Source organism: Salmo salar, chromosome ssa17 (genome assembly GCF_905237065.1).
Source record: "Salmo salar chromosome ssa17, Ssal_v3.1, whole genome shotgun sequence".
NCBI lineage: Eukaryota > Metazoa > Chordata > Actinopteri > Salmoniformes > Salmonidae > Salmo > Salmo salar.
The window spans coordinates 77,653,578-77,680,139 of record NC_059458.1 but is presented as its reverse complement, the minus strand read 5'-3'; the positions used below and the strand labels follow the sequence as shown (position 1 = coordinate 77,680,139).

Here is a 26,562-nt window from a genome sequence, read left to right as displayed (position 1 = left end):
CTGACGAGCAACAGAGCCGGTGTAGTAGGATTCAATCTTAATCCTGTATTGATGCTTTGCCTGTTTGATGGTTCATCTGAGGACTTTGTGAGATTTCTGGATTAGTGTCCCACTCTTTGAAAGCGGTAGCTCTAGCCTTTAGCTTAGTGCAGATGTTGCCTTTAATCCATGACTGTTGTTTAGGATATGTACGTACGGTCACTGTGGGGACGACGTTGTCGATGCATAATCCAATCGGTGCAAAACGGTCCTGAAACTTACTGTCTGCTATGGACAACTTCCGTATCGCTGGTACATCTTGTTTGAGTTTTTGCTTGTAAACAGAAATTAAGAGGATGGTGTTATGGCCAAATTTGCCAAATGCAAGGTGAGGAAGAGCTTTGTATGTGTCTCTGTGTGTAGAATAGCGGTGATCTAGAGTTTTTTTTGCATGTTGTCTGTTGATAAATGGATTTTGTCTGCTTGAGATTGGAGTCTGCGGTTTGATGGCTGGTCTGGTGGAATATTTAACTGTTTGTCTGTGTCCTTGTGTTTGGGGAGGGGAAGGGGTTGGGTCTGGGTTGGCAGTTAAATGTGCAAGAGATTTTCATCCATGTGGATAAAAAAAACTACATTAAAATTCCACTAATTATTTTGTTCTAAAAATTGTTGCTGATGTACTCAGAGCCAGATTCATTGCGGTGAAGAAACTAACGCCCATGGGCGTGGCGTAGAGTTTGGCCAGGAGCATGGAGTTTGGGTTGCCAGCCAAATGGTGAATGATGGTACAGTAAAATACTGATACACACCTTTCTGGAGAGACGATGTTCTGTACTCTGCTCCTGAATATGGGCTTACTCAGGCTGTATGAGTAGAAAGACATAGTACAATGATTAATGACAGCTATGGCTGTACAGTATACATAATACACATACAGTATCTGTGTAGCTCTTAGTGATGGGCACCGATATGGAAACTCTATATCGATGTCAGTTGCATTTTTTTCAAACTGATATCAATGTCATATCGATTTTTATGAGTAACGTAATTATACATCATATTGGTTTTTATGAATAACCTGAGGGTGTGCTAGCGAATCAGATGCCTCTTCCATAGAGCTTAAAAACCATTGATGTTACAGATGCTGTGAGACATGCAAGCTGAGAACGGATCAAAGACTGTTGTGTTGTGGACAAATGGTTTCCTCTATGTTTTTTTATTTACATTCCAAGTAGAATAGCAGCCTTTATGAGTATTATAATAGTAATAACACTGTATCTAAAGATTATTAAAAAACAATATCCATCCTGAACACTTAGCTAACTCTCCCAACTTCACACACACACAGGAGGGGGAGCGGCAGCAGAGGGAGAAAAATATTATAAAGTAGAGAATCCCACACACGTGCAGAAGGTTAATTTGTTTTGCCACCAGGAAGAAGAGTCCGATGTTTTCAGCAACTCAGCCAATCCATTGGGAATAACATTGCAACTGTGTCAATGTTTCATTGTCTGTTCACTTCCATGGCTTTGTGAAGTCCAGACAACTGCATGCTGATTTCCCATTAGGACAACTGGGAATTTTCTGTCGGCATAACTTTATTTCAACAAACATAATTGTTAATGGATAGTTCATGGATAGCCTACTCACAGACTGTAACAGCTGTCTTCAGAAATGAACCAAGGCGCAGCAGGTATGTGAATACTCATATTTAATTACCCAACAAAAGGAGTAAAGCATCCACAGGAAACAATAAACACGACAGCAGCAACAGTTTGCAGGCTAAAAAGCACAGTGCAAAACAACCACCCACAACCCCAAAGAAAAACACACACACCTATATAGGACTTCCAATCAAAGGCAACTCAACAAACCTGCCTTCAATTGGAAGTCCCAATCAACAACACAAACATTTAACAAACACAAACCACCTGCCACATCCTGACCAAGACTAACACAATTACGCCCTCTGCTGGTCAGGACGTGACAGTACCCCCCCCCTCAAGGTGCAGACCCCGGGATGCACCTAAAAAAAGAAAACACAAGAAAATCCCCAATACCCCAACAAAACCAACAAACAATAACCCCTAAACAATAAGGGAGGGAAGGGAGGGTGGCTGCCGTCACCGACGGCACTGTGCTACACCCTCCCTCCCCAACCCACCTATCCTGGAGGTGGCTCAGGTGCAGGACGTGGACCTCGCTCCACCTTCGACGTCACCCACTTTGGTGGCGCCGATAGCTGCGCCGGGCAGACGGGCCACTCGGGCTGACCCTGGCAGACGGACCACTCGGGCTGGGCAGGAGGGCAGGAGGGCCACTCGGGCTGGGCCGGAGGGCAGGAGGGCCACTCGGGCTGGGCCGGAGGCAGGAGGGCCACTCGGGCTGGGCCGGAGGGCAGGAGGGCCACTCGGGCTGGGCCGGAGGGCAGGAGGGCCACTCGGGCTGGGCCGGAGGGCAGGAGGGCCACTCTGGCAGTTCCGGGCAGTCTGGCAGTTCCGGGCAGTCGGGCCACTCTGGCAGTTCCGGGCAGCCGGGCCACTCTGGCAGTTCCGGGCAGCCGGGCCACTCTGGCAGTTCCGGGCAGCCGGGCCACTCTGGCAGTTCCGGGCAGCCGGGCCACTCTGGCAGTTCCGGGCAGCTGGGCCACTCTGGCAGTTCCGGGCAGCCGGGCCACTCTGGCAGTTCCGGGCAGCCGGGCCACTCTGGCGGCTCCTGACTAGCGGGCGGCTCTGGCGGCTCCTGACTAGCGGGCGGCTCTGGCGACTCCTGACTGGCGGGCGGCTCTGGCGACTTACGACTGGCGGGCAGCTCTGGTGACTGTTGACTGGCGGGCAGCTCTGGTGACTGTTGACTGGCGGGCAGCTCTGGTGACTGTTGACTGGCGGGCAGCTCTGGTGACTGTTGACTGGCGGGCAGCTCTGGTGACTGTTGACTGGCGGGCAGCTCTGGTGACTTTTGACTGGCGGGCAGCTCTGGTGACTGTTGACTGGCGGGCAGCTCTGGTGACTGTTGACTGGCGGGCAGCTCTGGTGACTGTTGACTGGCGGGCAGCTCTGGTGACTGTTGACTGGCGGGCAGCTCTGGTGACTGTTGACTGGCGGGCAGCTCTGGTGACTGTTGACTGGCGGGCAGCACTGGTGACTGTTGACTGGTGAGGCTGGGCTGACACACTAGACTCCTGATGCGTGGGCCTGGTATTGGACGTGCCAGCCTGGAGACACGCACCTCCATGCTAGTGCATCTAGCGGGAAACACCGGACCGAAAGGGCGCGCTGGCGGTCTTGATTGCAGGGTTGGCATCACCCCTTCCGGCTCGATGCTCACCTTGCCCTGGCACCTGCGGGGCGCTGGTACTGGGCGAACTGGGCTGTGCGTCCGTATAGGCGAGATGGTGCGTACCTCAGCGTAACATGGCGCCCTCCACCTCATACGCACCTCCCTGTAGTCACGGGTAGCTGGCTTACGGCTCTTCCCTGGCCTGGCCAAGCTACCCATGTGCCCCCCCAAAAAAATTATTGGGGTTGCCTCTCGGGTTTCCTTAGCTCCCTTAACTTGTCCTCCCAGAATTGTCTTTCGTCCTGCCAGGTCCATTCCTCCATTTTCTTCTCCTGTGGCTTCCTCCTCTTCTGCTGCTTGGTCCTGGTTTGGTGGGTGGTTCTGTAACGGCTGTCTTCAGAAATGAACCAAGGCGCAGCAGGTATGTGAATACTCATATTTAATTACCCAACAAAAGGAGTAAAGCATCCAGAGGAAACAATAAACACGACAGCAGCAACAGTTTGCAGGCTAAAAAGCACAGTGCAAAACAACCACCCACAACCCCAAAGAAAAACACACACACCTATATAGGACTTCCAATCAAAGGCAACTCAACACACCTGCCTTCAATTGGAAGTCCCAATCAACAACACAAACATTTAACAAACACAAACCACCTGCCACATCCTGACCAAGACTAACACAATTACGCCCTCTGCTGGTCAGGACGTGACACAGACACAATGAGAGAACCAATACATGATGGTTTAACCTTAATACACATTGGAAACTGTTGAGCATGAAATACCCAGCAACGTTGCAATTCTTGACACAAACCGGTGAGCCTCTCACCTACTACCAAACCCCATTCAAAGACACTTAAATCTTTTGTTTTTTCCATTCACCCTTTGAATGGCACACATATGCAATCCATGTCTCAATTCTCTCGAGTCTTATAAATCCTTCCTCTTACATCTAGACGTTCCGCTAGCGGAACACCTGCTCCAATATCCAATGATAGGCGTGGCGCGAATTACAAATTCCTCAAAAATACAAAAACTTCAATTTTTCAAACATATGACTATTTGACAGCATTTTAAAGACAAGACTCTCCTTTATTTAACCACACTGTCCAATTTCAAAAAGGCTTTACAGCGAAAGCAAAACATTAGATTATGTCAGCAGAGTACCCAGCCAGAAATAATCAGACACCCATTTTTCAAGCTAGCATATAATGTCACAAAAACCCAGAAGACAGCTAAATGCAGCACTAACCTTTGATGATCTTCATCAGATGACACACCTAGGACATTATGTTATACAATACATGCATGTTTTGTTCAATCAAGTTCATATTTATATCAAAAAACAGCTTTTTACATTAGCATGTGACGTTCAGAACTAGCATACCCCCCGCAAACTTCCGGGGAATTTACTAACAATTTACTAAATTACTCACGATAAACGTTCACAAAAAGCATAACAATTATTTTAAGAATTATAGATACAGAACTCCTCTATGCACTCGATATGTCCGATTTTAAAATAGCTTTTTGGTGAAAGCACATTTTGCAATATTCTAAGTACATAGCCCAGCATTCAGGGGCTAGCTATTTAGACACCCGGCAAGTTTAGCCTTCACCAAAATCAGATTTACTATAACAAAAATGTTATTACCTTTGTTGTCTTCGTCAGAATGCACTCCCAGGACTGCTACTTCAATAACAAATGTTGGTTTGGTCCCAAATAATCCATCGTTATATCCGAATAGCGGCGTTTTGTTCGTGCGTTCCAGAAACTATCCGAAATGGTAAATCAGGGTCGTGCGCATGGCGCAATTCGTGACAAAAAAATTCTAAATATTCCATTACTGTACTTCGAAGCATGTCAACCGCTGTTTAAAATAAATTTTTATGCAATTTATCTCGTAAAAAAGCGATAATATTCCGACCGGGAATCTCCTTTTCGGCAAACAGAGGAAAAATCACAAAGACGGGGGCGGCCAGTGCACGCGCCTAAGCCCACAGTCCCTTGATCGGCCACTTGAGAAAGGCGATAATGTGTTTCAGCCTGGGGCTGGGATGACGACATTCAGGTTTTTCCCGGGCTCTGAGAGCCTATGGAAGACGTAGGAAGTGTCACGTTAGAGCAGAGATCCTTTGTAAAAGATAGAGATGGCAAAGAAGTTCAAGAAATGGTCAGACAGGCCACTTCCTGTAAAGGAATCTCTCAGGTTTTGACCTGCCATTTGAGTTCTGTTATACTCACAGACACCATTCAAACAGTTTTAGAAACTTTGGAGTGTTTTCTATCCAAAGCCAATAATTATATGCATATTCTAGTTACTCGGCAGGAGTAGTAACCAGATTAATTCGGGTACGTTATTTATCCAGCCGTGAAAATACTGCCCCCTAGCCATAACAGGTTAACCTGTCTCCTCCCCTTCATCTACACTGATTGAAGTGGATTTAGTAAGTCACATCAGTAAGGGATCATAGATTTCATCTGGATTCACCTGTCAGTTTATGTCATGGAAAGACAGTGTCCTTAATGTTTTGTACACTCAGTGTGTAAACTCAACATGTGAAGTGTCGGTCCCATGTTTCATGAGCTGAAATAAAACATCTCAGAAATGTTATTTCTCTCAAATGTTGTGTAAAAATGTGTTTACATCCCTGTTGGTGAGCATTTCTCATTTGCCAAGATATCCATCCATCCGACAGGTGTGTCATATCAAGAAGCTGATTAAAGATCATTACACAGGTGCACCTTCTGCTGGGGACAATAAAAGGCCACTCTAAAATGTGTAGTTTTGTCACACAACACAATGCTACAGATGTCTCATGTTTTGAGGGAGTGTGCAATTGGCATGCTGACTGTCCACCAGAGCTACTGCCAGAGGATTGAATGTTCATTTCTCTACCATAAGCCGCCTCCAACGTTGTTTTAAAGAATTTGGCAGTACGTCCAACAGGCTCCAAGTGTGAGCCAAGTCAGGAAGAACTGGTACTCACTAAGCAAGTAGTGTGATGTCAGATACACACACATGGTTTTGATTCAGTATTGTAATTTGTTAAACCATTTTTTGACAATGTGAAAACAACCAAACCAAATGGAATAAATACTATGGAACAAATAATCGAACCTTGATTTCACTATAGCAAACAAACTGTAAGAAAATGCCCCTTTTTTAACCATGCCATTGTGATAACATCAGACTGATCCAAATTGCTAGTTGGGTCATGGGGTTGGGATTTTCCGATGGTTCTGGGTTTGTTGGAACCAAAGCTAATGGTTGTTGGTTTGCTCTTAGTGGAACTATAATTTGTTGGTTTTATCCAGTTGAACCTCTGAACCAGTTTGAAAGCAATGGGAAGCTTGTTGATGGCCCATCAGCAGGCCGTTAAGTATGCTACGTTGAAGGCCTATGAGATGGTTTTGTTCCTCCAGGAACAGTCATGTATGCTCTCTTTCATAATAGTGTAGGGTAACAGCAACGATGAACCAATATCACAATGTGACTTGTTCACATCCTTATTGGTGCTCACCATTAGTAACTGTGTACAGTACATCTCTGTTATGTCATCTCTGTAAATGATCTAACGGGTAACATTAAGGAAATAGAAAAGAGTGTTTATTAAAAGGACCAAGTATCATGACTTGTTGCGAGAATTTCTCAGTTTATATCAACTAACCTGGTGTTCCTCTGGTCCTCATCAACTGGGATATCTCTTTTGGAAGCGTCAAACCAAACCCTGTGAATAAGAATCAATCAGAAAATCCACATCACATTATAGCATCATTAGGGTGTAATAAATTAACAGAAACTTCAGCTTACATGTTTTGCCTTTCATTGAAGTGGTTGAAGACCACATACCTTTGGGGAGAGAGGAGAGAATCAGTTCAAGTCTGTCATGAAAACATTTCCGCCCACTAAGCTATGAAACCACACACTATTACAGAGACTGATATTACCTGCCACAATTGATATGGTGAAAACAATGTGTAGAAAGGAACAGAAACTCACATCAATACCTTTGTCAGATAACACTGTGAAACTAAGAATTCATTCTATAGCTAGCAACCAAGAGGAAACTCTGACTGAACGACTCAAAAACTCCCCACCTTATGTTCTTCAAATGGATGTCAGCTGTGAGAAATGAGATGCCCACGTGTTGACTTTTGTTTACTACATGTCCGGGGATGCTATTCAGGAGGACATACTGTTCTGTCTCACGATTCCTGAGCATGAAACTGCACAGAGGATGTTCAGTGTGCTGTGTGGCTATATTGATGAAAAACTGATTCCATGGGAACGAATGGTGGGCTTTTGCACAGATGGGGCTCCATCTATCATGGGACGGCGGGCAGGCCTCTAAACTCTAGTTATGAATGTGTCTGCCTCTGCCATATGGATGCATTGTATGATACATACATGGTTATAACATCTACAGAAAAGACAGAAATGCCAATGGGGGCAGTGTTGCAGACTATATTCCGAACCACATTCCTGTAAAGATTAGAAAGGATCTCATGTAAAATACTGTTGAAGTAATATGGCTACAGGTTAATCTGCCTCACAAAAAGCCCATTCTTATGGGAATCTGTTGTAGACCACCAAGTGCTAACAGTCAGTATCTGGATAATATCTGTGAAATGCTTGATAATGTATGTGATATCAATGGAGAGGTATATTTTCTGGGTGATTTCAATATTGACTAGCTTTCATCATGCTGCCCACTCAAGAAAATGCTTCAAACTTGAATATCAGTCAACCTACCAGGGTATTTACTAATGCTGCAGAATGTGTTTTAATGCAGTATCCAAATCCATAGGATGTAGTGATCACAGTATAACAGCCATATCTAGGAAAACCAAAGCTCCAAAGACTGGGCCTAATATAGTGAATAAGAGGTCATACAAGACGTTTTGTAGTGATTGTTATGTTGATGATGTACAGAATATTTGCTGGTCTGTGGTGTGTAATGAGGAGCAACCAGACACCGCACTTGACACAATTACGACATTGCTTATTCCAGTTGCTAATAAGCATGCACCCATCAAGAAAATTACTGTAAAAACTGTTAATCTACTTGGATTGATAAGGAATTGACAAATGGTATGGCAAATAAGTCTGGAAATTGAGAAATTATGTGACTAAACTAAATAAAAATAAGAAACTATACAAAACTAAATTATATAAAGAATGACAGTAAAAAGCTTTGGAGCATCTTAAATGACGTTTTGGGCAAAAAGGCAAACTCAGCTCCATCATTCATTAAATCAGATGGCTCATTCATCACAAAACCCACAGATATTGCCAACTAATTTAATGATTTTTTCTTTGGCAAGATTAGCAAACGTAGGCATGACATGCCAGCAGTGGTGGAAAAAAGTACCCAATTGTCATACTTATGTAAAAGTAAAGATACCTTAATAGAAAATGTCTCTCGTAAAAAGTGAAAGTCACCTAGCAAAATAGTACCTAACTAAAAGTGTAAAGGTTTTTGCTTTAAAATGTACTTAAGTATCAAAAGTAAATGTAATTGCACAAATATACTTAAGTATCAAAAGTCAAATGAAAAGTCAAATATTTTCAAATTCCTTATATTAAGCAAACCAGACGGCACCATTTTCTTGTTATTTTTTATTTACAGATAGCCATGGGCACACTCCATAACTCAGACATAATTTACAAATTGTCACGCCCTGACCAGGTGAACTCTTCTATTTTGGTCAGGGTGTGGCATTTCTATAGTTTATTTTCTATGTTTTTGGTATAGCCTTGCTTTGGGGCGTATTTCTATGTTGGGTTCTGTCAATTCCCAATCAGAGACAGCTGTCACTAGTTGCCTCTGATTGGGGAATCATATTTAAGTTCCTTTTCCCCCCACGATGTTTGTGGGTTGTTGTCTCTTTTTGTTGGAGCAGTAGCGATACGTTTAATCTCTGTTTTGACCGTGTTATTTCAGTCTGTAATAAATAACATGAGTTCGCTCCCAGCTGCGCCTTGGTCCACTTCTTCCTTCCTGCACGACGATCGTTACAGAACAACCCACCAAACCAGGACCAAGCAGCGGGAGGAAAAGGACCGCGAGAGATGGGCTCGCGAGGGAAAGGAGTTCTGGACCTGGGAGGAGATCATGTCGGGGAAAGGACCCTGGCGGAAGGATTCCCAGGTCGAGGAGGTGATGCCAGCCGGTGGAAGGAGTCGCAGGCGGCGGTCGAGGAGGCCCGGAAGACACCCCCAATAATTTTTTTTGGGGGGGGCTAATGGGGTGGTCCGGAAGGGCAGAGGAAGAGCCCAGACCACTGCTCTCGTGGGGGATAACGGCGAAGGAGGAGGCAGAGATGTGGCAGGTCCTGGAGGACCTGCGTAGGGACAGCGTGGAGGAAGAGCCTTGGGTGGCAGAGGTGCGCACGGTATCACCAGTGCGCCTGCACAGCCCAGTGCGCTCTGTGCCAGCGCCCCACATTTGCCGGGCTAGGGGGAGTGTTCAGCGAGGACGTGTTGTGCCGGCTCAGCGCTCCTGGCCTCCGGTGCCCCTTCTCGGTCCGATGTATCCTGCACCGAGGACGCGCACTGTGTCTCCGGTACGGCTACACAGCCCAGTGCGTTCTGTGCCAGCGCTCCACACTTGCCAGGCTAAGGTGGGTGTTGAGCCAGAACGGGTGATGTCAGCTGTGCACTCCAGACCTCCAGTGCGCCTCCTCGGTCCAGGATATCCGGCGCCGCTTATGCGCACTGTGTCGCCGGTGTGCGGTCACAGTTCAGTCTGGCCCGTCCCTGCTCCCCGCACCAGGTTAGTGGTGCGTGTCCCCAGTCCTGTCCGGCCCATCCCTGCTCCCCGCACCAGGTTAGTGGTGCGCGTCCCCAGTCCAGTCCGGCCCGTCCCTGCTCCCCGCACCAAGCCAGTGGTGTGTGCCCCCAGTCCAGTCCGGCCCATCCCTGCTCCCCGCACCAGGTTAGTGGTGCGTGTCCCCAGTCCTGTCCGGCCCATCCCTGCTCCCCGCACCAGGTTAGTGGTGCGTGTCCCCAGTCCTGTCCGGCCCATCCCTGCTCCCCGCACCAGGTTAGTGGTGCGTGTCCACAGTCCTGTCCGGCCCATCCCGGCTCCCCGCACCAAGCCGGTGGTGTGTGCCCCCAGTCCAGTCCGGCCCATCCCTGCTCCCCGCACCAGGTTAGTGGTGCGTGTCCCCAGTCCTGTCCGGCCCGTCCCTGCTCCCCGCACCAGGTTAGTGGTGCGTGTCCCCAGTCCTGTCCGGCCCGTCCCTGCTCCCCGCACCAGGTTAGTGGTGCGTGTCCACAGTCCTGTCCGGCCCATCCCGGCTCCCCGCACCAAGCCGGTGGTGCGTGTCCCCAGTCCAGTCCGGCCCGTCCCTGCTCCCCGCACCAGGTTGGTGGTGCGTGTCCCCAGGCCAGTCCGGCCCGTCCCTGCTCCCCGCACCAGGTTGGTGGTGCGTGTCCCCGGTCCTGTCCGGCCCGTCCCTGTTCCCCGCACCAGGCCCATGGCGCGTGTCCACAGTCCGGCACGGCCTGTGTCCGGTCCACCGGTGACCAGTCCTGTTCCGGTCGGCGGCTCCGCTCCGGAGCCTGAGCATGCCGCTCCACCGTGGTCCAGTCCGGGCCAGAGGGGTAGGGCTAGGGTGGAGGCATGGGGAGAAACACGCCCGGGGCCAGAGCCTCCACCGAGGGTGAGGCGCCCACCCGGGTCCCCCCCCCTAATAGACTTTAGGTTGGTGCGCCGGGAGTACGCACCGTTGGAGGGGGGGTACTGTCACGCCCTGACCAGGTGAACTCTTCTATTTTGGTCAGGGTGTGGCATTTCTATAGTTTATTTTCTATGTTTTTGGTATAGCCTTGCTTTGGGGCGTATTTCTATGTTGGGTTCTGTCGATTCCCAATCAGAGACAGCTGTCACTAGTTGCCTCTGATTGGGGAATCATATTTAAGTTCTTTTTCCCCCCACGATGTTTGTGGGTTGTTGTCTCTTTTTGTTGGAGCAGTAGCGATACGTTTAATCTCTGTTTTGACCGTGTTATTTCAGTCTGTAATAAATAACATGAGTTCGCTCCCAGCTGCGCCTTGGTCCACTTCTTCCTTCCTGCACGACGATCGTTACACAAATGAAGCATGTGTGTTTAGTTAGTCCGCCAGATCAGAGGCAGTAGGGATGACCAGAAATGTTCTCTTGATAAGTCAGTGAATTTGATAATTTTCCTGTCCTGCTGAGCATTCAACATGTAATGAATACTTTTGGGTGTCAGGGAAAATGTATGGAGTAAAAAGTACATTCTTTTCATTAGGAATGTAGTGAAGTAAAAGTTGTAAAAAATTATAAATAGTGAAGTAAAGTACAGATACCAAAAAAACAACTTAAGTAGTACTTTAAATAATTTTTACATAATTACTTTACACCATTGCATGCCAGCAACAAATGTTGACACTACACAACTACACAATTTAGATATGGCAAATAGTAGTGGCAATATAATCCACAATTATGCTCAGTAATATTCCATCCAGGTTGTCGGATCCTGGTGGCTTGTCATTGTAGATATACAACAATCATTTGTTCATCTGTTCATCAGTATTGTTCCAAGATGGCGTAGCAGTGGGTTGTCTGTTTGATTGTCTTGTCCCGTCCCTTGTATATATTGTTTTTCTTTGTATATATTTGTATTATTTTTAATCTCATTTTCCATCTACGGACTGAACATACTCTCCTGCAACCTGCCTCACCCAATGTGGTATGGATCTGCTATTTTTTCACTTATGAACCGGAACCCCCTTCAGAGGCTAGCCAGCTAACTAGCTACTAGCTAGTAGTCAGTTAGCCACTGCTAGCGGTCATCACCGTTAACTCGGACTGCCAACCTCAGCCCGGGCAACTCCTGCCAGCCTGCACAGTGCGATATAGTCCCAGAGCATATCGGACTGCTTTTCTCTACCACATCTCCGGATTCCTACCGCAAGCTCTGAACATTTACTCCGGATCATCGCAGCTAACTAGCTGCTATCCAAGTGGCTACTCCTGTCTAACATCTCTGTCCCGAAGCAAGCACCAGTTAGCCTGGAGCTAGCCTCGAACTAGGCCCATCTCCCGGCTAGCCGAATGAGATCCATCAAGCAATCCCTGGGCTTCAATTACCTCTTTGCCAATTGGCCTGGACCCTTTGCTGCCGACACGGAGCCCCGCCGATCCATCACGTCTGGTCTACCGACATAACCGTCCAAAGGGGTTCCTGTCCCAAAGCAAGCACCAGTTAGCCTGGAGCTAGCCTCGAGCTAGGCTCTTCTCCCGGCTAGCCGAAGAAATCCATAAGATTATTCCATGGCTTCAATACCTCTTCTGCCAATTGGCCTGGACCCTTGCTGCCGACACGGAGCCTCGCCGATCCATCATGACTGGTCTGCCGACGTAACCTTCTGAGAAGGTTTCTACAGGCTCTCCCGTTGCGACGTCTCCCTGAGGCCCATCTACTAGCCTGCTGCTAGCTGTCTGAATCGCCGTGCCTCCAGCTTGCCTAGCATCTGACTGGACCCTACGATCACTCGGTTACACATGCCTCTCCCTAATGTCAATTTGACTTGTCTATTGCTGTTTTGGTTAGTCATTTTTGTCTTATTTCACTATAGAGGCTCCAGCCCTGCTCAAAATGCCTAAGTTAGCCCTTATGTTCCACCCCCCACTCATGCGGTGACCGCACCTGGCTTAAATGGACCCTCTAGAGACAAAACCTCCCTCATCGTCACTCAATGCCTAGGCTTACCTCTACTGTACTCACATCCTACCATACCCTTGTCTGTACATTATGCTCTTTTATGCTCTTTTTACTCTCTGTTCCAAATGCACTAGACGACCAGTTCTTTTAGTCTCTTTCCGTACTCTTGTCCTACTCCTTCTTTGTTCCTCTGGTGATGTAGAGGTTAACCCATGCTCTGCAGCCCCCAGCATCACTCCCATTCCCCAGGCAATCTCATTTGTTGACTTCTGTAACCGTAAAAGCATTGGTTTCATGCATGTTAACATTAGAAGCTTCCTCCCTAAGTTTGTTTAATTCACTGCTTAGCACACTCTGCCAACCCGGATGTCCTAGCCATGTCTGAATCCTGGCTTAGTAAGGCCACCAAAAATCCTGACATTTCCATTCCTAACTATAACATTTTCTGACAAGATAGAACTGCCAAAGGGGGCAGAGTTGCAATCTACTGCAGAGATAGCCTTCAGAGTTATGTCATACTATCCGGGTCTGTGCCCAAACAATTACAGCTTCTACTTCTATAAATGCACCTTTCCAGAAACAAGTCTCTCACAGTTGCCGCTTGTTATAGACCCCCCTCGGCCCCCAGTTGTGCCCTGGACACCATATGTGAATTGATCGCCACCCATCTATCTTCAGAGTTCGTACTGTTAGGTGAGATCCTGGTTGAACCGTAGCTGGAAGCTCCGGACTGTGAACCGTCGCCGGAAGCTCTGGACTGTGAATCTGTCGCCGGAAGTTCTGGACTGTGAACTGTCGCCAGAAGCTCTGGACTGTGAACCGTCGCCGGAAGCTCTGGACTGTGAATGCGCACTGGAGGCCTAGTGAGTGGAGCCGTCACTACCTAAATATGATCCCCAATCAGAGGCAACGATAAACAGCTGCCTCTAATTAGGAAGCATATTAGCACCAACATAGAATATGAATATACTAGATCACCCCCTATTCACGCCCTGACCTACTACACCATAGAGAACCAAGGGCGCTCTATGGTCAGGGCGTGACAAAGGCTAGCTTTTTCAAACAGAAATTTGCTTCCTGTAGCACTAATTCCAAAAAGTTTTGGGACAGTGTGAAGTCCATGGAAAATAAGAGCACCTCCTCCCAGCTGCCGACTGCACTGAGGATAGGAAATACTGTCACCACCGATAAATCTACAATAATCGATCATTTCAATAAGCATTTTACCACGGCTGGCCATGCTTTCCACCTGGCTACCCCTACCCCGGCCAACATCTCAGCAACCCCCCCCCCGCTTCTCCTTCACCCAAATCCAGACAGCTGATGTTCTGAAAGAACTGCAAGATCTGGATCCCTACAAATCAGCTGGGCTAAAAAACGTACCCGATTTAATCTGGTTACTACTCCTGCCCAGAAACTAGAATATGCATATAATTAGTCGATTTGGATAGAAAACACTCTAAAGTTTCTAAAACTGTTTGACTGGTGTCTGTGAGTATAACAGAACTCATATGGCAGGCCAAAACCTGAGAAGATTCCATAAAGGAAGTGCCCTGTCTGACATTTTGTTGTCCTTCTTGCATCTCTATCGACATTACAGCATCTGTGATGTAATGTGACACTTTCTAAGGCTTCCATTGGCTCTCTAAAGCCGCCAGAAAGTGGAATGGGGTGTCTCCTGTCTCTGGGCAAAGTACAGCAGCAGAGTTTGTAAGTGGTCAGCCTGGGGACAGTGAGACTGGAGATGCGCGGTCACAAGAACTCGCCATGTTTTTCTTTCAGTCTTTGAATGAATACAACGTTGCCCGGTTGGAATATTATCGCTATTTTACAAGAAAAATTGCATAAAAATTGATTTTAAACAGTGTTTGACATGCTTCTAAGTACGGTAATGGAATATTTTGAAATTTTTTGTCACGAAATGCGCTCGCACGTTACCCTTCGGATAGTGACCTGAACGCACGAACAAAACAGAGGTATTTGGATATAACTATGGATTATTTGGAACCAAAACATTTGTTGTTGAAGTAGAAGACCTGGGAGTGCATTCTGACGAAGAACAGCAAAGGTAATCCAATTTTTCTAATAGTAATTCTGAGTTTAGGTGACCCCGAAGTTGGCGGATGTCAAAATAGCTAGCCGTGATGGCCGAGCTATGTACTCAGAATATTGCAAAATGTGCTTTCGCGAAAAGCTATTTTAAAATCGGACATAGCGATTGCATAAAGGAGTTCTGTATCTATAATTCTTAAAATAATTGTTATGTATTTTGTCAACGTTTATCATGAGTAATTTAATAAATTCACCGGACGTTTTCGGTGGGTATGCTAGTTCTGAACATCACATGCTAATGTAAAAAGCTGGTTTTGATATAAATATGAACTTGATTGAACAAAACATGCATGTATTGTATAACATAATGTCCTAGGAGTGTCATCTGATGAAGATCATCAAAGGTTAGTGCTGCATTTAGCTGTGGTCTGGGTTTATGTGACATACAGTGCCTTGCGAAAGTATTCGGCCCCCTTGAATTTTTCGACCTTTTGCCACATTTCAGGCTTCAAACATAAAGATATAAAACTGTAATTTTTTGTGAAGAATCAACAACAAGTGGGACACAATTATGAAGTGGAACGAAATTTATTGGATATTTCAAACTTTTTTAACAAATAAAAAACTGAACAATTGGCCGTGCAAAATTATTCAGCCCCTTTACTTTCAGTGCAGCAAACTCTCTCCAGAAGTTCAGTGAGGATCTCTGAATGATCCAATGTTGACCTAAATGACTAATGATGATTAATAGAATCCACCTGTGTGTAATCAAGTCTCCGTATAAATGCACCTGCTCTGTGATAGTCTCAGAGGTCCGTTTAAAGCGCAGAGAGCATCATGAAGAACAAGGAACTCACCAGGCAGGTCCGAGATACTGTTGTGGAGAAGTTTAAAGCCGGATTTGGATACAAAAAGATTTCCCAAGCTTTAAACATCCCAAGGAGCACTGTGCAAGCGATAATATTGAAATGGAAGGAGTATCAGACCACTGCAAATCTACAAAGACCCGGCCGTCCCTCTAATCTTTCAGCTCATACAAGGAGAAGACTGATCAGAGATGCAGCCAAGAGGCCCATGATCACTCTGGATGAACTGCAGAGATCTACAGCTGAGGTGGGAGACTCTGTCCATAGGACAACAATCAGTCGTATACTGCACAAATCTGGCCTTTATGGAAGTTTGCCACTAGCCACCTGGGAGACACACCAAACATGTGGAAGAAGGTGCTCTGGTCAGATGAAACCAAAATCGAACTCTTTGGCAACAATGCAAAACGTTATGTTTGGCGTAAAAGCAACACAGCTCATCACCCTGAACACACCATCCCCACTGTCAAACATGGTGGTGGCAGCATCATGGTTTGGGCCTGCTTTTCTTCAGCAGGGGCAGGGAAGATGGTTAAAATTGATGGGAAGATGGATGGAGCCAAATACAGGACCATTCTGGAAGAAAACCTGATGGAGTCTGCAAAAGACCTGAGACTGGGACGGAGATTTGTCTTCCAACAAGACAATGATCCAAAACATACATCAAAATCTACAATGGAATGGTTCACAAATAAACATATCCAGGTGTTAGAATGGCCAAGTCAAAGTCCAGACCTGAATCCAATCGAGAATCTGTGGAAAGAACTGAAAACTGCTGTTCACAAACGCTCTCCATCCAACCTCACTGAGCTCGAGCTGTTTTGCAAGGAGGAATGGGCAAAAATGTCAGTCTCTCGATGTGCAAAACTGATAGAGACATACCCCAAGCGACTTACAGCTGTAATCGCAGCAAAAGGTGACGCTACAAAGTATTAACTTAAAGGGGGCTGAATAATTTTGCACGCCCAATTTTTCAGTTTTTTATTTGTTAAAAAAGTTTGAAATATCCAATAAATTTCGTTCCACTTCATGATTGTGTCCCACTTGTTGTTGATTCTTCACAAAAAATTACAGTTTTATATAAATTTATGTTTGAAGCCTGAAATGTGGCAAAAGGTCGAAAAGTTCAAGGGGGCCGAATACTTTCGCAAGGCACTGTATATGCTTGCTTTGAAAATGGCTGTGTGATTATTTGTGTCTATGTACTCTCCTAACATAATCTAATGTTTTGTTTTTGCTGTAAAGCCTTTTTGAAATCGGACAATGTGGTTAGATTAACGAGAGTCTTATCTTTAAAATGGTGTAAAATAGTTGAAAATTGAATTGTGGTATTTTAGTGGGTTTTGTATTTCGCGCCGTGCGATGCCATTGGCTGTTGGCTAGGGGTTCCGCAGGCGGAACGGGGTTCCGCTAGCGGAACGTCTGTCCTCAACAGGTTAATGAGTTAATAATTGCCTGATTCATTTAATCACATAGTTATAAAACGTTAATCATTCGATGAGCAGCAGTCGTCACATGATCCGTTACAACTTCACGACACATGTAACTTATCCAGAACGCTGCAGCCCGCCTGGTTTTCAACCTTCCCAAGTTCTCTCATGTTTCTCCGCTCCTCCACACACTCCACTGGCTTCCAGTAGAAGCTCTGCTACAAGACCATGGTGTTTACCTACGGAACAGCAGGAGGAAATGCCCCTCCCTACCTTCAGGCTATGATCAAACCCTACACCCTGACCTGAGCACTCCGTTCTGCCACCTCTGGTCTCTTGCCCCTCCCTACCTTCAGGCTATGATCAAAACCTTCACCCTAACCTGAGCACTCCGCTCTGCCACCTCTGGTCTCTTGTCCCTCCCTACCTTCAGGCTATGATCAAAACCTACACCCCGACCTGAGCACTCCGTTCTGCCACCTCTGGTCTCTTGCCCCTCCCTACCTTCAGGCTATGATCAAACCCTACACCCCGATCTGAGCACTCTGTTCTGGCACCTCTGGTCTCTTGGTCCTCCCCTCTCAGCCCAGTCTAAGCTCTTCTCTGTCCTGGCACCCCAATGGCGGAACCAGCTTCCCCCTGAAGCTAGGACAGCAGAGTCCCTGCCCATCTTCTGAAAACATTTGAAACCCTACCTCATCAAACAGCTAAGTTATTGAGGAAAAAATGTTCTTTCTATGCCTATGATATGTGGATGTCCCACCTAGCTATCTGGAGATGACTGCACTAACTGTAAGTCTCTCTAGATAAGAGTATCTGCTAAATGAGTGACATGTCAAATGTAAAAATGTACACCAAAGCTAGATAAAGTGCACCTTTAGTTTACATGGGATATGCTTGAGACATTACTATTTACTATTTACTATCTCTCTCAGAATGACCTTCTTGATCCTAATCAGTCAGGTTTCAAGACTGGGCATTCAACTGAGACTGCTCTTCTCTGTGTCACGGAGGCTCTCCGCACTGCTAAAGCTAACTCTATCTCCTCTGCTCTCATCCTTCTAGACCTATCTGCTGCCTTTGATACTGTGAACCATCAGATCCTCCTCTCCACCCTCTCCGAGTTGGGCATCTACGGCGCGGCCCACGCTTGGATTGCGTCCTACCTGACAGGTCGCTCCTACCAGGTGGCGTGGCGAGAATCTGTCTCCGCACCATGCGCTCTCACCACTGGTGTCCCCCAGGGCTCTGTTCTAGGCCCTCTCCTATTCTCGCTATACACCAAGTCACTTGGCTCTGTCATATCCTCACATGGTCTCTCCTATCATTGCTATGCAGACGACACACAATTAATCTTCTCCTTTCCCCCTTCTGATAACCAGGCGGCGAATCGCATCTCTGCATGTCTGTCAGACATATCAGTGTGGATGACGGATCACCAGCTCAAGCTGAACCTCGGCAAGACGGAGCTGCTCTTCCTCCTGGGGAAGGACTGCCCGTTCCATGATCTCGCCATCACGGTTGACAACTCCCTTGTGTCCTCCTCCCAGAGTGCTAAGAACCTTGGCGTGATCCTGGACAACACCCTGTCGTTCTCCACTAACATCAAGGCGGTGACCCGATCCTGTAGGTTCATGCTCTACAACATTCGCAGAGTACGACCCTGCCTCACACAGGAAGCGGCGCAGGTCCTAATCCAGGCACTTGTCATCTCCCGTCTGGATTACTGCAACTCGCTGTTGGCTGGGCTTCCTGCCTGTGCCATTAAACCCCTACAACTCATCCAGAACGCCGCAGCCCGTCTGGTGTTCAACCTTCCCAAGTTCTCTCACGTCACCCCGCTCCTCCGCTCTCTCCACTGGCTTCCAGTTGAAGCTCGCATCCGCTACAAGACCATGGTGATTGCCTACGGAGCTGTGAAGGGAACGGCACCTCCATACCTTCAGGCTCTGATCAGGCCCTACACCCAAACAAGGGCACTGCGTTCATCCACCACTGGCCTGTTGGCCCCCCTACCTCTGAGGAAGCACAGTTCCCGCTCAGCCCAGTCAAAACTGTTCGCTGCTCTGGCACCCCAATGGTGGAACAAGCTCCCTCACGACGCCAGGACAGCGGAGTCAATCACCACCTTCCGGAGACACCTGAAACCCCACCTCTTTAAGGAATACCTAGGATAGGATAAAGTAATCCTTCTAACCCCCCCCCTTAAAAGATTTAGATGCACTATTGTAAAGTGGTTGTTCCACTGGATATCATAAGGTGAATGCACCATTTTGTAAGTCGCTCTGGATAAGAGCGTCTGCTAAATAACTTAAATGTAATGTAAATATTTGCAATTGTCTTTCAGTGTCACTACAAGTACACTGAATGTGTACAGAGAACACTCAAATAAAATCTTACAGGTAGAGTTTAAAACCGCTTTGGGCTAGGGGGCAGTATTTTGACGTCTGGATGACAAGTGTGCCCAAAGTAAACTGCCTGTTACTCAGGCCCAGAAGCTAGGATATGCAGATTTGGTAGATTTGGATAGAAGATTTGGATAGAAAACACTGAAGTTTCTAAAACTGTTAAAATAATGTCTGTGATTTTTTTTTTATGTGAGTGGGTTTTCCAATGAATGCCTATTGACTACGTAATGGGTTAGGGCACAGATTGCAGTTCCTATAGCTTCCACTAGATGTCAACAGTCTTTAGACATGGTGTCAGGCTTGTTTTCTGAAAAATGAAGAAGAATGAGACCTTTTGGTTAGGGGACTGGAGAAGCATCCAGTACTGGATTGCGTGACTGTGTGTGTGCCCTTCATTCTTTTTCCTTTCTATTGAATACGCTATTGTTCGGTTCAAATATTATTGATTATTTAGACAATTGACAACCTGAGGATTAATTATAAACATCGTTTGACATGTTTCAATGAACTTTACCGGTACTATTAGGATGTATTTGTCTGCATGTTTTGATCGCCTTTGAGCCAGTGGATTACTGAACAAAACGCGAGTTTTTGGGATATAAAGAGGGACTTTATCGAACAAAACGACCATTTATTGTGTTCCGGGACCCTTGTGATTGCAATCAGATGAAGATCTTCAAAGGTAAGTGATTCATTTTATCGCTATTTCTGACTTTCGTGACTGCTCTGCTTGGTTGGAAAATGTTTGTATGCGTTTTGTGTGCAGGGTGCTATCCTCAGATAATTGCATGTTATGCTTTTGCCGTGAAGCCTTTTTGAAATCTGCCAAAATGGCTGGATTAACAAGAAGTTTATCTTTTAACCGATGTATAACACTTGTATTTTCATGAATGTTCATTATTGCTATTGCTGTCATTTGAATTTGGCGCTCTGCAATTTCACCGGATGTTGGCCAGATGGGACGCTAGCGTCCTACCCTTTCCAGAGAGGTGGGTAGATAAGGTTGATATTACTGTGATATTCGTGTATGTAGGTGGCAGGGAAGTCAGGCGCAGGAGAAACCAAGTTGGTTAATATGGAGTATTTAATGAAAAACAAACTCCAAAACCAAAGTACAAAATAAAATGGGTAAAGGATACCCGTCGCACACCGATACACAAACCCACGTAACATAACCTACAAACAATCACCGACAAGGACATGAGGGGAAACAGAGGGTTAAATACACAACATGTAATTAATGGGATTGGAACCAGGTGTGATGGAAGACAAGACAAAACCAATGGAAAATGAAAAACTGATCAATGATGGCTAGAAGACCGGTGACATCGACCACCGAGCATCACCCGTGCAAGGAGGGGCATCGACTTCGGTAGAAGTCGTGACAATTACAAACACTTTTAGGTGGGTCAGTATACTTAGTTGACATGAAATAGTACTTAGTACACTTAGTTGACATGAAATATAACATCCCTTTAATTCAACCTCAATATTCTATGTACAGATTTAGCTGTTCCAAAATAACACCATTTACATACACACAAAGTACATGCACAGTAATTACATAAAATATAGAAAAACACATACCCCAGAAGCAAGAAGATTCCAACAATGAGAAGGAGAACAAACTGCTTTGCATTTGAACTGAAATGCATTGTTTCTCTAATAGTGACAGCAAATATTTAGTTTATCCAACACTAGAAGCAATATCCAATCAAATGAAGATCTCTCCAGTGAAACAAGTGGATCTCTTCAGCACGCCTAGTCAAATGAGGAGGAGGAGCCTCAGCCCTTTGAACTGTACCTCCATGGACATATACACACATCACCATGGTAACCCACACCCTAACCAGAAATAACCCTTTAGTCCTTTACCAACCAACCCTAACCAGTTGTACATGTAGTATCCATCCAAATAAGAAAGTAGAGTCAAATAATGTCAAATATGACCAAATAAGGTCAAATAAGGCCTCATATTTAGCATTAATTAGGATTCCTAATTAGCTACTCTTCTTGGGGACCAAACAGGAAACAACACAACAAATACATAATATACATAATATACATAGAACAACAATTACAGTACAATGTAGTCATTTAGCAGACGCTCCCATTGATTGGTCACAAGTATAATATTAAATAACTCTTTCAACAGCAAGTAAATCCTTGGCGAGAACTTAGTACCTAGTAAAAGTTATTTGTTGTAAGTTAAAAAGTCAGATATCAAATGTACATTCTGTCCTTTGTTTGCAAATACAGGTTTCTCTATCTGGTCATCTCTCCCTTAACCCAGTCTCAGGGGCCCTTAAAGGGACAGACACCCATTTAACATGAACATCACATCCCTCCTAACTTCTCAAAGACAAAACCATTTGGACATTTGTTCAACAGCAGTAATAATAGTAATAATTTAAGGGTGCACACACCAGTCAGAGTGATACAGAGTGAGCCTGCTGGCTACACTAATGAACTCTCATTTTGGCCACTGAGTCATCATTACTTTTTTTTATTTATTTAAGCTTTATTTAGCTAGGAAAGTCAGTTAAGAACAAATTCTTATTTACAATGATGGCCTAGGAACAGTGCTTGTTCAGGGGCAGAACGACAGATTTTTTCCTTGTTAGCTTAGGGATTCAATCTAGCAACCTTTCGGTTTGCTCCATTGTTGAAATGTGTGGCCCAGTCTTTGAGGGTATTGTCCAATGAATGAATGTGGCTATAAACATCCTCAACACAAGCTCTACAAACCACGTTGGCTTGCCAACTTCAACTGTGGTTACCTATCTGATTCCCACAGCATTTCCTGCAGGGCTGCATTCTATTGAATGTTTGAAACAGAGACTTAGATAGACATTGCATCATTTTACTGGCCCCATTATGGTGTCTGTGAGAGTACGGGCAGCGCCATTGAGGACGTCTCCATTTTGTTCTTCTTTTACTTCTATGAGATGGTAAACAAACTGAAAAGGTGCACATTGCCCCCTGATGGTGTTTGAACAGGTATAAAGACAAGGATGGTGATTTACTGCTACCTGGAGGGTGTTGTCTGAACAGGTATAAAGACAAGGATAGTGATTTACTGCCCCCTGAGGGTGTTGTTTGAACAGGTATAAAGACAAGGATGGTGAATTACTGTATTTCCTCTCCAGGGGCGAAAATCTGATATCAACTTTGGAGGGGACAATTACATGAAATTTTCTCAAGAGCAATTCCTGAGGGGGACACCAAAAGTAGTGCTGTAACACATAGCCTACATTGTAATATGGTAAATGTATATTGAGGAACCAAAGAAATAAGGTGTTTGCTGTACTCCTAACTACCGGTACCCAAAACTACACAACTAATCACAACAGCAATACCATTGCCTTTAACAAATCTTAGTTCAGTCACCAGTTTAAGTTGAGAGTGGGGGTATCCATGGCATTTTCCAATTATGTTCCTATTTTACAAGTAAAAAAAATGGTGAACCTTTCATAATGTTGCCAAACAAAGACTCAACAAACTTACCTGAGACTACCTGTCTCTGCCAGTCTGTCCCTGCATATCTGTCCCCAACTCTGCTGTCTGTGTGCCATCTGTTGCCTGCTCTGCCTAATGACATCATTGTGAAACATTTCCATTAGAATTTCATTTCTTTCTTATGAACATTTTATCAACTAGTCTTTGAGATATTAGGCTACTAGGGTTCTTACTTTGTGTTTTGGTGTACTGAAAAATACTCTGATGTCCGTCTTTTATTTTTCTGCCATTTTTCTACCTTGCTGGCTGGCTACTATCTTTTATCATTCTATTTGGGCTTCGATCTAAAAGGTAGCTAGCAAATGTGAAACGGATTAAAATGACAAGAGTTGACAGCTGTATGAGTTCACCATTTACACAACATATGCTGCAACCTTTTGTAATTTTAATAGTTTGTTTCATATTGGCTGGCTTCCAACAATAACTGAATTTGCAAAGCTAGCGAGCACCAATTCCGTTTCAGTGGTGTTTGCTATAATATTTGCTACCCGGGTTAAATAAAGGTGAAATAAAATAAATAAATAAAAGTTCCCTTGCGACAATTTAGCTTTTGTACCGAGACCATTAAATATATTTAAGACAATGGTAGAAGAGAGTGTAGTTCTGTTCAGTTTGGACTTCAGTTTATCGCTAACCTTATCACAGGGACTTTGAAGCACTAATTTACATAATCTGCATGCTGATCTTGGAATAAATTGACGATAGCAAAGATTCCATCTTTGACGAGGCCACATAAATGGAATATGTACTAGCTTGCTTAATAGTTAATATTTGCGCGCTAGCTCTGCATATTCAGCCAGTGTGTGTGCGTGATTGACTGGATTAACCTCACGTCAGTTACGTTCATTGAGTGCCTTTCAGACAGTAGACACGACCCCTCTGTTACCTTGCCAACTAAGGAACTGGCAGTGGATCAAACCATTGTGAGGCAAAGGGTGGGGGGGTCGCAATCTTTTGAAACTTAAAAACGCGCTATTAAGTGTCTATAATCAGCACAATTGCTTTCATTGCGTATTATTAATATTATTTAAATTACATAGTTATGTTTCAGTGGTATATTGGGGGGGACAAATCATATTTTTCCCAGGATGGGGGGGTCGTGTCCCCCCGTCCCCCCGGGATTTCTGCCCCTGTTCCTCTCTATCCAACTCCTGGGTTAACCAGCTCCATTCCTCTCTCCATCTCCTGGGTTAACAAGCTCCATCCCTCTCTCCATCTCCTGGGTTAACCAACTCCATCCCTCTCTCCATCTCCTGGGTCAACCAGCTCCATCCCTCTCTCCATCTCCTGGGTTAACCAACTCCATTCCTCTCTCCATCTCCTGGGTTAACCAACTCCATCCCTCTCTCTATCTCCTGGGTTAACCAGCTCCATTCCTCTCTCCATCTCCTGGGTTAACAAGCTCCATCCCTCTCTCCATCTCCTGGGTTAACCAACTCCATCTCTCTCTCCATCTCCTGGGTTAACCAGCTCCATTCCTCTCTCCATCTCCTGGGTTAACCAGCTCCATTCCTCTCTCCATCTCCTGGGTTAACCAGCTCCATCCCTCTTTCCATCTCCTGGGTTAACCAACTCCATCCCTCTCTCCATCTCCTGGGTTAACCAACTCCATCCCTCTCTCCAGCTCCTGGGTTAACCAGCTCCATCCCTCTCTCTATCTCCTGGGTTAACCAGCTCCATTCCTCTCTCCATCTCCTGGGTTAACCAACTCCATCTCTATCTCCTGGGTTATCCAGCTCCATTCCTCTCTCCATCTCCTGGGTTAACCAGCTCCATTCCTCTCTCCATCTCCTGGGTTAACCAACTCCATCTCTCTCTCCATCTCCTGGGTTAACCAGCTCCATTCCTCTCTCCATCTCCTGGGTTAACCAGCTCCATTCCTCTCTCCATCTCCTGGGTTAACCAGCTCCATCCCTCTCTCCATCTCTTGGGTTAACCAACTCCATCCCTCTCTCCATCTCCTGGGTTACCAACTCCATTCCTCTCTCCATCTCCTGGGTTAACCAACTCCATTCCTCTCTCCATCTCCTGGGTTAACCAGCTCCATCCCTCTCTCCATCTCCTGGGTTAACCAACTCCATTCCTCTCTCCATCTCCTGGGTTAACCAACTCCATCCCTCTCTCCATCTCCTGGGTTAACCAGCTCCATTCCTCTCTCCATCTCCTGGGTTAACCAGCTCCATTCCTCTCTCCATCTCCTGGGTTAACCAACTCCATCCCTCTCTCCATCTCCTGGGTTAACCAGCTCCATTCCTCTCTCCATCTCCTGGGTTAACCAGCTCCATTCCTCTCTCCATCTCCTGGGTTAACCAGCTCCATCCCTCTCTCCATCTCCTGGGTTATCCAGCTCCATTCCTCTCTCCATCTCCTGGGTTATCCAGCTCCATTCCTCTCTCCATCTCCTGGGTTAACCAACTCCATTCCTCTCTCCATCTCCTGGGTTAACCAACTCCATCCCTCTCTCCATCTCCTGGGTTAACCAGCTCCATCTCTCTCTCCATCTCCTGGGTTAACCAACTCCATTCCTCTCTCCATCTCCTGGGTTAATGTGCTCCATGCTGTTTCCTTGTGTTAACGTTGCTAGATTTTACATGAACCATGCTAGCTTTGTTAGTTATAGTTTGTCAACATTCTTACCTCCTACTCAAGCTATTGATTAGCCACAGTTACAGAATCACGCAGACACATTTATTCTTTTGTGGAAGTTTACAGCCAAAGTATTTGCATAAACAAACACATACACTTCCTGGTTCACCTCCACTGTGCATATTAGCCAGACGGCCGGCAGTTAGATGCAGTGATTATAGGGAACATGACTTCGTCAAGTTCTGTGTAAAACGTCGATGTACACAGGAATATTTGAATTGTTTTGGTGTTAGTTAAGGAAACTAAAGGGTTTTGCATAGTTATTGCAGTTTGATAATGTTGGACATACTCACAGTACCTGAGTGTTGGTTATTCATGTCGTGTATTAATTGTGTGTAATTTAGTTACCTGGTAAAGTGAAGTCCTCCCCTGCTTTTATACGACTTGGTTTAGTCCTAAGGGTGGCAAGGCGGGCTACTCTGTGAACGTTTTAGAACACCTACTCATTCAAAGGTTTTTCTTTATTTTCAGACCTTCAGGAGGTCAGGAGGGGCACAAATGCTGTTGGAGACAACATCTACAATGTTCAAGCTTTCGTGAGCTAATCCTTAAATGCCCACACCAGTAGAAATCCACTTTTTATGAGCAGAAAGATAATGGCCAGAACTTACCCATGATGTTGCACCATGATTTATGTTAATAAGTCATCTTTTTTTGTGACATGTATGGACTTGC

The 26,562-nt window shown here is 45.5% G+C and overlaps 1 protein-coding gene across 3 annotated transcripts in view; it reads right to left on the bottom strand.

Moving 5' to 3' along the window:
• Nucleotides 1-21,497, bottom strand: part of LOC106576669 (histo-blood group ABO system transferase-like) — a 48,206-nt gene extending 26,709 nt beyond the window's left edge. For 2 of the 3 annotated variants that reach the window (XM_045700179.1, XM_045700180.1), the window contains exons 1-4: nt 21,310-21,497; nt 7,079-7,117; nt 6,936-6,995; nt 789-842 (exon numbers count right to left, since the gene is read on the bottom strand). In XM_045700179.1, coding sequence (XP_045556135.1) covers nt 789-842; nt 6,936-6,995; nt 7,079-7,117; nt 21,310-21,377 — 221 coding nt within the window. In that variant the 5' untranslated portion in view covers nt 21,378-21,497. The remainder of the gene's footprint in view (nt 1-788; nt 843-6,935; nt 6,996-7,078; nt 7,118-21,309) is intronic. The other variant, XM_045700181.1, reaches the window with a different exon arrangement.
• Between the last annotated feature and the right edge of the window lie 5,065 nt (nt 21,498-26,562).